Source organism: Tursiops truncatus, chromosome 21 (genome assembly GCF_011762595.2).
Source record: "Tursiops truncatus isolate mTurTru1 chromosome 21, mTurTru1.mat.Y, whole genome shotgun sequence".
Classification (NCBI taxonomy): domain Eukaryota; kingdom Metazoa; phylum Chordata; class Mammalia; order Artiodactyla; family Delphinidae; genus Tursiops; species Tursiops truncatus.
Window position 1 is genome coordinate 30871094 of NC_047054.1, and position 13915 is coordinate 30885008.

Here is a 13915-nt window from a genome sequence, read left to right on the forward strand (position 1 = left end):
TTCTGTGCTCCCTGCAGGATAATGGCACTGGCTTTCAGGAACTGCCCTTCTCAGCCCAAGTGTACACACATCAGATCCAGAAGCAAGAGTTTTTATGTGGCCCTTGTCCCTCACCAGCCCCACGTTAATAGATGTTCTCTATCTGGTTTAGGGAGAGAAATACCTTCCGTCAGCCCCGGTAGGGATTCTGAGGCTTTTTCACACGTCTATGGATACACCTGCTCCAATCTTTTTGCTTCCTCTTGTGGCAGAATTTCTAGTACTCATCGTCGTGCATGCCTTCTTTGGATCCTGTAAAGCCAGGCCAGGAGCTGACATTCTTCCTTTGCTTCCCCTAGGGCAGGGCTAAACTCTCAAGTGTGTTTGCTTTCTCCCAATCCCACAGAGTCCCGCTGTACTTGCTCGCTACCTATCTGCAAAGGCTCACTCTTGCCACCCTCAGGAGTGTGCCAAGAAGGTCTCTCTTGGCCCTGTGCTGTGCTGCCCTGGGGAAGGGGTGATGTGGGTAAAGTGAAATATTCTTCTTACCCTCTTCAGTGCATCTACTCTTAGATTTTTTTTTTTTTTTTTTGCTCCAGTGGTGTTCTGGAACCTTTCGCTGGACTCCTGGACTTCCACAAATGCTGTCTTATCCACGGGTGACTGTCTAAAACAATGTTCTTTGGGGGGAAGACAGTCGAAAACTCTTATTCTGCCATGCTGATGATGTCACTCTTGCATCTCCCTGTTTTCTAATGAGTTAACCGTCTGTGTGTCTGGGATGGGGGTGGAAGGGCCTGTGCTCCTGCGTGCTCATCGCGTGTGTCCCTGATTTGCGAAATGCATGGCTTTCCTTATTTTTGGAAATGTCTTTTATCTTTTACTCATTGCCTTTAATAAGTTTTTGGGTGCACTCTGGAGGGTGATCTTTGTTAGTTATAGATTGCAAGTGTTGTGGTTTTTCTCATTCTGCCTTGTGAAAGCAGAAGTTCTTAATTTAAGTATAGTCAAAGTATTTGTAGTTTCTTTTGTAACAGTTTATTTTTAGGAAGTGTGGCATAAGATATAATTTCATAATCAGAGGTCATAGATATATTTTTCTACATTTTTTTCTGTAGTTGATGTTGTTTGTCTGTCACCTTTCACCCCTTAATACACATATAATTATTATCTCTATACAGTATGACATAGGAAATAAATTCAATTTCCCTTCTGTGAATAATCACTAACCTACAATATTAACACTGTCTTACATCAGATTTTCTTAAATGATTGGACCTCTTTCCAAGCTCCCTATTCTGTTTCATTGTCTGTTTGTCTTTCCCCACACAAAAACCATCTGTCTTAAATGAACCATAGCTTCATAGTATTTCTCATTTTCAGGTAGAGAAAATCCCCCTCACTTGTCTCTTCTCCAGGGGCGCGCATCCTGTCTTTGACCCTTTGCTTTTCATATAAACTTAGAATCAGCTTGTCAAATCCCAATAAAAAAATTCTGTTAAGAATTTTGCTCAAATGGCATTAAATCTGTATATTAATTTGGAGAAAAATTACCTGATTTTGATATTCTATCTGGTCCTTCTGTCCTCTGATCAGGGCGGATGGACAGGTGGAGACTAATGTAAAGACATTAACGTGCTCTCGGAATCATGTCTTCATATTGCTGGGCGTTCTTCTCTTCCCACATGGCCTGAAATTTATCCAGATAGAAAACTCTTCTTTAAAGAAATAAGAAGACTCGTCAACAGAAAAAAAGAAACCAAGAAAATGGAATGGTACCACTGAAGTGCAGGAAGAAAATAACTTCCAATTTGGCATTACACACCTAGCCAAAATATCTTTCAAATTTGAAATTAAAACAAAGATATTTTCAGGCAAATAAAAACTCTGAAAACTTATTGCCAAAGGACCCACACTAAAATAAATATTCGATTGAGTTCTTCGGGCAAAAGTACAAAGATTCCAGATGTAAGCACAGAAATACAGGACAGAATGAAGAGCAAGAGATGGTAACTATGTGGTTAAATTCAGATGATTATTGAATTTATACAACAATAATAATGTAGATTTAAAATGTACGTCGAAATAAAATAAATGATAACAATAGCACAAAAGGCAAAGGGGTTAAAGAGCATAAAGTATTCTACAGACCTTGTATTGATTGGGAAGTGGTCAAAGTACTAAATTTCGTAGATCTATTGAATCAAAGCTACCTGTTGTAATCTCAAGAATGACTACTAAAAGAATAGCATTAAGAGGGGGAAACTAATGATAATAAGGGGGGAAATAAAATAATTTAAAACATCTTTTTCATGAAAGTCAAAAAAGAAGAAAAAAGGGAACAGAGAATAGGAGACAAAGACAAAATAAATAAAAGTGTATATATAACCCAAATATATCAGTAATTACATTAAATATTTGAATATACAATAAAAACAAAATAAACAAAACAAAACAAAAAACTCTTCTTGAGATACATTTATTTTCCTGGATATTGATACTGAGTTTTCTTGTCCATGAACAAAGACACATTTTCTTAAATTACTTTGACTTATTTCAACGTAAGAGATTTAGATACATTCTGCTTTATTCATAGTTACTTTATATTTTTGTTTCTAGCCAATATGGCGTATTTTGACTGAACTAATTCCTGTTTGTTCTTGGTTTATAGAATGAAATTGATATTTAGTGTGAACCTTGAATCTAGCCCTTTGATAAACACTCTTATTCATTCTAATGATGATCTGTTGATTATCTAGGTTTTCTATGTAGAAATCATATTATTTGAGAATAACATTGTTTTGTTTTTTCATTTAAATACTCATAACTTTTTTCTTTCAATTTTTATTCTTATTCTTCAGGCGAGGGGATGCCTAACACGGTGTTGAATGGACGTGCTGATACTTGGTTTTGTCTGACATTTTAAAAGACATTTTTAATATTTCAACGTTAAGTGTAACATGCACTGGAGGCTTTCTGTGGCTTCCTTTGATCAGCTTAAGGATGTTCCCTCCTATTCCTAATTAGCTAAAAGTTTTTGTTTGTCTTAATCATGAATGGATTTTTTTATATCTATTGAAAATTTTACATCAAACTTATCTCACATGTGGGAATCCCCTGGCAGTCCAGTGGTTAGGACTCTGCGCTTTCACTGCCGAGGGCCTGGATTCAGTTCCTGATCAGGGAACTGAGATTCTGCAAGCCATGTGGTACAGCCAAAAAAAAAAAAAAGAAAAAATTATCTCACATTTACTGAAGTAATCATTTGGCTTTTCCTCCTTAAATATGATAAGTTGGGTAAAACATTAAATTATCTCCAGTCATTACTGCTTCAGCAAAAATTTGTACATAGTACTTAGCATATTTGTGGGAACAGAGCACCAAATGGGAAAGACCCAGAAATAGGGCCCAGAGAAAAGTCCAGCACATGGGATGGTGTCGCAAATGAGCAGGGAGGATGTGACAGCCCTCAGAGGCCCTGGGAAGCCCTGAGGCTGATGGGAGATGTGAGTTACCTGAGCCCAGGGGGCTTCAGAGAAGACAGAGATGGAAGACCAGAGATCAGGTGTGATGGTGGAAAAGGTAAATTGATGGTGTAGAGATGCCATTATTTAGGTCTCATCAAAAAGATGTTTCTTTTTTTCTCCGAAACAAAGAGACATAGACAGGAATCTGGATGAGAGGAACATGTCAGCTCCCAGAGGGGCCCCATTGTGAGAAGAAGAGAGAATAACGTTCAAAAGTGGATGAAAAGAAATTCGGTGCAAACGTGAGGACGTGCTTCCTTACACACACAAGTTAACAAGCGAGTGGGATCAGTTATCCCCACGCATTGGCTTACATTCAAAATAGCAGCATAGGGACTTCCCTGTGGTCCAGTGGTTAAGACTAGGTGCTTCCAATGCAGAGGCCGTGGGTTGGATCCCTGGTTGGGGAACTAAGGTCCCACATGTGGCACCGTCAAAAGAAAAACCCCCCCAAACAGAAACAACAACAACAACAGACACACACAACGAGCTGCACGGACTAATGAGTGAGCCTGTGTCCGACCAAGTGTGGCAGAGCCTGAGCAGAGGATCCTCCACTCTCTGCCCTTTGTTGACGACACAGAAATGCACCCAGGGGTTCAGTGGTCCTCTCTTCTGAAAGCCTTGAAGAGACCAGATCCTTTCTCTCTGCTTTTCTCCTTTCTGCTTCCCACATTCTTTCATTCTCTCTGGCTGTTTAAAATACTAATTTTTTAAAGATGGCCTTGACCTCTCTTTTTGGTGATTGTTGTTAAGTGCAGAAGAGGGAAGTAACCACAAATAGAAAAAGGCAGCATTTGGAACCGTTTAACCCTCCCGTGAGGGGGGCGACAGAAGGGAACATTCCTCCCCCTCCTGCTGCTGTGTTCCCTCCAGGTTTCTGTGCAGATCAGATAGAGGGGGTGTCCTGGGAGGGCAGCAGAGCCCGTGCATGTGGAACCAATTGCTTTTTTTGCCTGTAGTAAAGTTCACATTTTGATTGCTCCTCTAGATTATGTAGATCCAGACATCTTTTACGCAGTCATCCGGATCTTCTTCTCTGGGTAAGTACAGTTCAACTCTTCTCCTGCATGAGACATCTGTAGCCTTTCCCAGATTTATGAGGGGAGAAACAGACAGAAGCTTCCCAGAGGAAGAAACACACCAAGTAACCCTTGCTAACAAAGGAATCACCAGGATCCGTTCCTGGATAAAAGAAGTGGGGAACCATTTGCATGATAAATGACACTGAAGGATTGAATATTTAAGTTTAGGGTAATTGTCCTGAGGCCATCACTTTCGATTCAATGTACTCACCTTAGAAAACCACTGGATGACAGAGGGGAACACAGCCCAGTGTGCCACCCACAAAGCTCGATTATATGTATCTTTTCTCCCGCCTGTTATGCAGGCAGGTGGAGGCATAGGCAGTAGCTTAAAAGCTTCCTTCTACCATTCTTGGAATAGCTACAACAAAGACAGTTTTTCATACTTCTGGTGTTCTTCTTTGGTCACCTGGCCTGCAATTTCTCCAGATAGAGAACTCTACTCTTAGATACATGTCTTATTTTAAATACATTTGTCATAACGTGACATGTTTTAATGAGATGGCTTTCCTATTCACATTAACTGAGAGAAACTAAGTTTTTGTTTTTGTTTTAATGGTGAAGAGTGAAAGGTGGAGGTGATGGATGGAAGAGGTGAAAATGTGAACTAGACATCATCTAAAGCACCACCTTGATGACTAAGAGGTGCCTGAAACGCTGCCGGTAGGAAGAATATGAAGCTGTGTCTGGATGTAGCAAGAGTCATGCCGAATTCCAACATCAATAGATGTACGGATTCATCCGTAGATCTAGTGGTATATTCCATGGGTGCACGAAGGGAGTGACCATGTGTATGAAGTATTTTCTCTAGATTGGGTAGGTCTGTAGTATGAGACATTCTCAGGGCAGGCCAGCCTGGGTGGGGACCCCTCATTGTAGGGGTAGTGAGTGGAAGCAAAGTTTCTAGAGAATAACTTGAGAGTAACAGATACCTGGTTTATGGGGAAAAGAGAAGGAAAGGGGAAGAGCAAAGGAATGGAATTGAGAGCGTATCTCACAATTTACACCTTCCTATGTACCCTTCACTCCTGAACCCCCGACAAAGGGACTATTCATCCTGTATTCATTTTGCTCTCTGTATCTTTTGCATGTAGCCAGGGTCAATACAAAGATCTGATCGTAAAATAGAGATTCTAGCAACAAATATTAAGCAAAGCATGCAGCTAGGCTTTGGTAGGATCAGAGGGGAGAACAAAAGGGCCATTTTTCCAAAACGTTTTAAATAGACTGCGTTTTAGGAAGACCTAATTCTGGAAAATCTCCTCATGCTTCAGTTTGCTCTCTGAGTTGGGGTTAGTTGCCACTGTTCCATAACAAATGACCACAACTTAGCAAGGCTCACTTATTACCTCACATCCCTGTAGGTCACAAGTCTGGGTGAGCTTGGCTTGGTTCTCTGTTTAGGGTCTCAAAAGGCTGAAGTCGGGATCTGCTGGGCTTGAGCTCTTATCTGGAGAATCTGGGGGAGAATTCACTTCCAAACTCATCCAGGTCTTTGGTAGAATCAGCTCTTTGTGGGTTGGGAACTGAGGTCTCTCATTCTTTCCTGGCAGAAACTGCTGTCAGCTTCTAGAAGCCTCCAGTATCCTTTCCAAGTCAGCAGTGATATTTCCCATCCTTCTGGTAATTCAGATCTCTCAGAGATCTCCTGTCATCAGCCAGAGAAAACTCCCTGCTTTTAAGATCTTGTGTGATTAGATCAAGCTCCCCTAGATAATCCAGGATAACTGCCTATGTTAAGGTCTCTCATTAGTGACCTTAATTACACCTTCAAGGTCCCTTTTGCCTTGCCTTATGATATATCATATCGACAGGCATGCTTTCTTATCATATTAATAGTTCTAGGAGTTAGAATGGGAATCTTGGGACAACATTTTTAGAATTCCATCTATCATAGTTAAATGGATACCAAAGGGTGACTTCATTTTCATTAAGATAAGTTCTGAGTCAGTGATGCATTTTATCTGTGATCTACATAAAGGCCTCTTTTCTATTTCTGATCCTCAAAATTATTTCCCACGTAGCTCAACTAAGTGGCCAGTAGCCAATCCTAAATGTGTTGGTGGCCAAAAGCATCTGGGTTGTTGAGAGTTCCCAGTAGGGCTGTCTTGAAAAGTCTAAATCTGCTCCTGTGTTCTTGATTTGTCTTATGCTTGACTCATTATTTTTGTTGACTTTTTAAAAAAACATTTTTATTTAGGAGCATTAAGAAATTCCATCTGTAAATGAAACATAGTCCTTTTATTTCTCACTCACATCAAATTCCTCAGGGAAGTTAGCACCTATGGATAAAAGTCATCTCTTTTCCTTTCTTTTTTTTTTTTCCTGTTTAAACTTCCCCTTTTCTGGGGTTTGCTAGAAATATGCTACAAGAAATGTTAAAAATAAACTTGCCTACAGAGATTTGTAAGGAAACTAATTCCTTTTCTTCACAAACAGCAGTTTGGGCCTGAGAATGCATGGGAGCAATCCTTGGGCTATTCAGAGAAACCCAATTTTTCTTCCTCATATTAATCTCATCATAGTTGGAGAATATGGGTTTTGAAAGTAGATGCCTTCCTTTTATTTTTTTTTTGACTTTCATGCTCTTTTTTTCTCGATCATCTTCTTTTAAGCTGACCAGGTCCTTTCAACAAATACACTTGGATTTACATATTCTACGTAGATAATGCCTAATTATAGAGGGCTAGTTTTTCATTCACTCATTGACCAAATACTTAGCGAGGGCTGACAAAATGCCAGGCACAGTTCTAGGTGCTGGGGATGGAGCAGTAAAAACAGCCACTTCATTTCTGTGTGGCGCTTACAGTTTAATCACGGGAGACAGATAATGAATAAATAAATATAACAAAGGCAATACCATACTCGATGTGTTACAACAAGAAGAGATACAGGAAACTTGAAAGTAGGATAATAGAGCATTATGCAGTGTTAGGGGTGGTAGCCGAAGTCCTTATTTATTTATTGTGATCTGCGAATGCCACATTTCTAAAGGATGCTTAAGCAGATATGTGAAGGAGGTGAGGAAGAGTAGCAAACCACCCAGGTACCTGCTCTGCCTGAAAGGAACAAGCATCATAATGACCCTGGGGTGGAAGCACTTTTGGAGGAAGAGCTGCACCGAGCCCAGCAGTGCTCGCATGGAGTAAATGTGGGGAGAATGAGAACTACAAGCGGTGGGGGGACCAGATCACGTAGAGGCTCATTGGCTTCTTTTCTGAGTGGGGTGAGCACCACAGGCAAGTTTTGAGAAGAATGACACAAGCCGTGTGAAGTTGCAAATCGCCACGCTGTCTTCTGAGTGGGGAATAGAATGGACCGAGGAACGCACCTAAGAAACTCTGACTACAGTCCAGGGTGGTGGCCTGGACTAGGCAGGAGCAGAAGAGGCCTTGAGAAACAGGCAGTTCTGGATGTGGACTGAAGTTATCTGCTCTGGGATTGCACGTAGAATGGAAGAGAATGAGGTCCTTCAGAGAGGACTCGAGGTGTGTGGCCGGATCCATGGAAAGAATGGAGCTGCCATTTTCCTTTCTCTGAAGGTGGAGACATGGGAGGGGCAGGTCTGGCCAAAGGAAGGGGGAATCGAGAGGTCAGTTTGGGATGTGTCCCCTCCCATGGAGATGTCTAGCAGGCAGTTGAATACATGTCTCTGGAATATAGGGCAGAGATCCAGGTCCAGGTGCACATTTGTCAGTAATCCTAATATAGTTGGCTTTGAAATCCAGGAGACTTAGATGAGATCACTTGGGAAGTGAGAGTAGTGAGAAGCCCAAGGAATGAGTCCTGAGAGTGTCCAGCACTTAGAAGTGGTCGTGAAGGGAAGGAACTAGAGAAGGAAACCAAAGTGACTATATGAGACCATCAACAGGATTACAGAGAAAAAAACCTGAACCAGTACAGCCATCGTGTTTGGTCCACTTACCACACAATAGTGGTCTGGTCTTCAATATTTCTGCCCCATGAAATGTTGCTTAGAAATTTTATTGGACCAGTGTCCTGAACTCTGCGGAGTCAGTGGACCTTTGTGGAATCCACCTGATTCTTCCAGCAGCTTCAGGAAGTAGGTACAAGTCAGGAGAACTGAGACTCAGAAGGGTTTGTACAAAGTTACAAAAGGAGGGAGCAGAGGTTAAAATTCACTGTGAATAATATGATAAAACGGCTAATATTTATCAAATGCTTAGTAGTTTTCAGGCACGGACCAGGTATTATCTTAATTAGTTCTCACAACCCAGTAAGGTAGATACTAATATTACTGGGATGAGGAAACTGACGCTCCAGGAAGTTAATTAACTCACCCAAGGCTCAGAGTTACTAAGTATCAAAGCTGAGATTCCATTCCATATCTGCTTAAGATAGAGCGCTCTCTCCTAAGAGCTACAGCAGGTTGTGATCTTAGACTCAGAATCCTCCCTGGTTTCCTCTAACTTGTCCCCTGCCCTGCTGTGCATGTGTCAGCTCTTTCCATAGTGATATTGCGACAACTGCAAAGGCCACTATGATATTCATCCAGTGAAACCACAGAACAGGCAACGCAAAACAGCCCCCAAAGAAAACAATAGCATTTCCTACCTCAGGGAAGTATTTGGAGAAGGTCACGGATGCGAGTTGAGCAGTCTGTCTGCGGCTTTTGTGTGTGTGAGATGTGTGTGTTTCCCTTCTCTCTCGCAGAATGACTTGTAGAATTACAGGAAGAAGGAGAGACATCAACATAAGCCTGTTATTTAAAACCATTAACAACAGGGTTCCCGGCAATAAAAGGAAACGATTCTGTTCTTTAGTAAAAGTAGAAATTTACCCGTGGGTGGTCTTGGGAAGTGAAACTAGAAAATGTCAAGTTTGGGGGTCAAGTTCTGGTTCCCTCTCTCTCTAACAACGTGGTCCTAGAGACTTAGTGCCTTGAGTCTTTATTTCTTTATCTGTAAAATGGATTTTAAAATGCCTGCCTTGATGTACTCCAAAGAGGACAAACGAGAAAATGGATGTGAATATGATACGGAAACTGTAAAGCGTCGTAAGGGCAGATGTGGTGTGTTCTTGGCGCTGCTGACTGTCTCATTGTGGAGTCACCCACATACACTCTGTGACGGTTCAAGACCCTATAAAAAGTCAGACAGCGAACTGAGTAAAGTGGCTTGGGTCCTCAGGAAGAGGGGGACTCAAGGACAAAAAGATGAAGACGTGGAATCAGGGCGACAGAAGAGGAGAGAAAAGAAGAGAAGAGAGGAGAGAGAAGGAAGGAAAAACCATTTAATCTGAGCCTTAATTCCGGTCCTTCCTCCTGTCCTTGACCGTAGATTCTGGTGATCTGCATGGCTATATTGTGTTCTGTTTGCGGCTACCCTTATTATTAACACCTACCATCAACAAACTATCTGATAAAGGCATTCCCATGAAGTTAGGTAGCATTTAGAACTGAAGTTTAATGTGAAAACTGTTATAGCTATAACTTTTAGGGAAGGGAAAAGATGTGTGTGTATTTGTATGTATATTTGTGTGTTTGTGTCGGTGTTTGGGGGGTGTGTGTGTGTGTGCACGTGCATGTATTTTCAAAACTCTACTTGTGGAGTTACGGGCATCAAGGTCATCAAGGTTGAGATTAGCAGAGGGAGTGAAGATTGTTCCAGATCCCCTATGTTAATGGTTCCTGTTGATCAGCACTGACGTCATCTTTATAATTGAATTTTTCCAAAAACATGTCATAGGACCGATGCCAATGATTTCTTTCTAAATATCTTTTACTTCTCTGGAACAGTCCTTTATATGAGCAAAGAGAAGGGCTGGCCTGTTAGGAAGTTGGGTCAAGATAATGCTTAAGTACACATCCTACAAAGATATCCAGCCTCTTGCCCTAAAGTTGCCATCGAAATTGTGTTCACTTTCTCGCTCAATCTCTGTTTCCATATCAGAAAATATACTCTTAACTCCTAGCACCCACTTCTTCTCTCTGACTTTCACTCTTGCCTAGCTGGAAGGATAACCCAGCAATGCCTGCGGGGTTGTTATATGAAGGCGTCTCCAAAGAGCCCCTGCATTACTCCGGCGCGAGCGCTGCTCAGAGCACAGTGCTGCATGCCTTTGATGAATTCTTGGGTGTTCGTCACAGCAAGGAAAGTGGTAAGTCGGACGTTTTTCTTTTTCTTGTTTTTTCCTTAACAGGGAGGAAGAACAGTGGTGTTTTTATCGACTGATATGTCCAAGTAAGTAAATGAAACTCTCAGGAAGTCTATACTTCTCCAGATCAACCAGGAGACTGTGCACCTGCCATCTGGGGCTGTCAAGCCAATCAGTATCAGAGCTCAGCTGAATATTGGGTTTTATTTCCAAATCTTAAAACATTCCTATATTTCCAGCTGTTCCCTGTAACTTTGTTTGGGTCCTTAGGCAGTAGCTTGCTTCTGCAGAGTGGGGGAGAGATCTGCAGATCCAGGGCTGTGATACTATGTTGCCAGGTCTGGATGCAGCTGGGGATGTGAAGCCCATTCCGTAAAAATGGTGTGGCCGCGAGCCAAGGCTACGTAGACCAGAAGAGGGGTTCTGCCATTTTACAAGCTTGAAATGGCTTCTTTCCTTACCTGCCGGCATCAAGCCTAATGCTCAACAGCTGCAAAAAGGCACTTCCTGGTACAGAGTTTTCAAGTTGGATTAAGAAAAAAGAAATGACTAGAATTCGGTGTCATAGGGTCCAGTCTCATCCACAAAAGTCTGTTCTATAGAACCATGATCACTTTTCACAGACTTTTGGTTTGATGAGGTTAGTAGTTGATGTACCATGCCTAATATTAATCCCATAATGAGTTTCCTGTAAATGATCTCTCGTCTACCGGTATTTCCCATAAATATCTATTGATTTGATTTTTAAACCATTTGACTTCAAGAGGCTGCTGCTAAAACAGTTGATCGTTCTTTATCTTCCTGTCCTTAGAAACCCTATTACTTTCCTCTTCCTTAGCACTCCCTCCACAACGAAGCACTCAGGAAACAAAATTCAGCAGAGTATTTAGCTCATCAGTTTAAGGGTTCATGCCTTACATTTGTAGATATACCTCATGTGTAACTAGCAAGATATGTGGCCCACATGTGGTAGATGATAAATATTTATACCTTGGCCGGTAGAGCTGGTTCCATCTTAGTTATTTGTGACGGGCTTGCTTCTTTTCCTGCCTCATCTCCAATCTACGTTTGGAGGATCTGATGTCTGTATGCAAAAGAGCCAGCCAAGTTGATTAGACACCATTGGGATGAGCGGTTAGGAGGGCAGCAGCAGCATCTGCTGTGTTGATGTCTGGGAAGGCAGACAGGCTCTCTTACCTTTCCACGTGGAGCTCCAGCATCGTTCTGCCTTGTTTCATGGCATTGCTCTGCCTTGTTTCTTTCAGCTGATTTTCTGCACAGAATGAGGGATTACATGCCTCCTTCCCATAGGGCCTTCATAGAAGAAATTCACTCCGCTCCTTCCCTGAGGGACCACATCCTGTCCTCTGGAAACAGCCAGCTTCTGACAGCCTATAACCAGTGCGTGGAGGCCCTGGCAGCCCTGCGCAGCTATCACCTCGCCATGGTGACCAAGTACCTCATCACGGCTGCACCCAAAGCAAAGGGCAGGAAGACGAGCCATCTCCCGGGGCCACCTCAGGCCTTAGAAGAGAGGGGCACTGGCGGAACGGCAGTCGTGAGATTCCTGAAGAGTGTCAGGGATAAGACGATAGAGGCGATTCTCCACCAAAGTGGCTAAGAGACTGCCCTTCTCCCCAGCAACGCAAACCACACAGGTCTTTCCTTATCCTCCTTTCATTGGACAGCAGGTGGGCCTGGAGAATGAGGACGAGGGTTCTGTCTGGAATAATCTGAAAGGGACCTCAGACCTGTTCATGTTCTCGCTGCACAGAGCACCATCTTCTCCTATGTTGAGAGAATTTTCATGGCCAGGAACTTGTCTTTCCCTCCCTGATCACTGGGTAATAGCAAACAGCTCTGGAGAGCCCCTCATTCAGAACCCCACGGAGGAGTGAGTGTACCCCTATTCTAGAAAACTAACATAATTTCACAAATCAAATAAAATTGCTTGTGGACAGATCACCTTGCTGATTTCTCAAAAAAAATAAAATTTAAATTCCTGCATTCGTTGGTTCACTTACTGACTTATTCAGCCCATACTGAGTCCTGGCTTAGGGGTTACAGCAGGGATTTTACAGCCCTCTCTCCCCACATGTGCAGAATTTGGGGGCAGAAGTTTGGAGATGCTCCAGTGGAGATGTGAAGGGAAGAGGCAGCTGCTGATAAGACTCTGAAATCACCAGTGTGGAAACGAGAAGTTAATGATATGGGAACGGGTGAGGCTTAGCCACAAAGTTCAGAAATTTGTACTTTCTATTTTGGTTTCTTTCTTTCTTTTTAGAAGAATGATTCTTCCTCCTTACGCTGAAAGTTTGTATTTGTAAAATGAATGAACCCTTTGGAAGTAAATGAGTGAAATGGGAATACATGGGAAATCCACATGTGTGGTGGGCAAATAAATGTCACTTTTTATTGACTTGGTTTATATCACAAGATCTCACTCCGCCTGGCAGTAGAAAACTAGAAAACGTTAATCTTCGGATGAATTCCATTAATTTAGGGTTGCCCTCACTGTGCACACACACGTCCCTGGGCTAGTCCTAAATTCCGGAGGGCTGATCTATATCACAGCATCAGGGAGAGGCACCTGATCGTGGGGCTGGTGGGCAAGTGAGCATCTGCGAAGCAGGCCCCCTCCCTGTGTGGGTAGTGGTCTAATGGAGCCCGCAGCGTGCCTCATCCTGTCTAAGCCAGAAAAGCTGCTCAGCCCTCAAGGTCCTATCGCGCCACCTGGAGAAGCACCGACTTATTCCCACAGCCCCCAGGAATGTTGGGCGACTACCAGACCGGCTCAGAGCACCTCACAGAGCTGTAGGCACAGTCTCCACTCTTCAGTGCAGTGGGGGGTGGGGCAGGGGCTTCTGGACTCTCCTCAATGCCCAGGGCCCTTGGTGAGAAGTCACGAACCAGTATATTTCTTGGGGTGCCAGGAAGGCTCCTACTGCCCCACGTCCTCCCAGGGCGTGGCCTTTCCAAAAAAATGGGGAGGTGGGCATGAAGGGGCCAAGAGCATGTGGTCAGAGCGGACCAAGGGAAACTCTGGGTCTGATGGGGTCCTCTCTGCCTACCGTTTAAGTCAGAGTTGCAGCTCAGAAGACCGAGACTCTCATCACTCAAAAAGCGCAGTGGTTGAGAGTCCGCCTGCCGATGCAGGGGACACAGGTTTGTGCCCCGGTCCGGGAAGATCCCACATGCCGCGGAGCG

The 13915-nt window shown here is 43.0% G+C and overlaps 1 protein-coding gene across 1 annotated transcript in view; it reads left to right on the forward strand.

Moving 5' to 3' along the window:
* IDO2 (indoleamine 2,3-dioxygenase 2) overlaps positions 1 to 13107 on the forward strand; it is a 35665-nt gene extending 22558 nt beyond the window's left edge. The window contains exons 10-12 of the mRNA XM_073798746.1: positions 4498 to 4549; positions 10563 to 10711; positions 11974 to 13107. Of these exons, the coding sequence (XP_073654847.1) occupies positions 4498 to 4549; positions 10563 to 10711; positions 11974 to 12329 (557 nt within the window). The 3' untranslated portion in view covers positions 12330 to 13107. The remainder of the gene's footprint in view (positions 1 to 4497; positions 4550 to 10562; positions 10712 to 11973) is intronic.
* Positions 13108 to 13915: the final 808 nt, after the last annotated feature.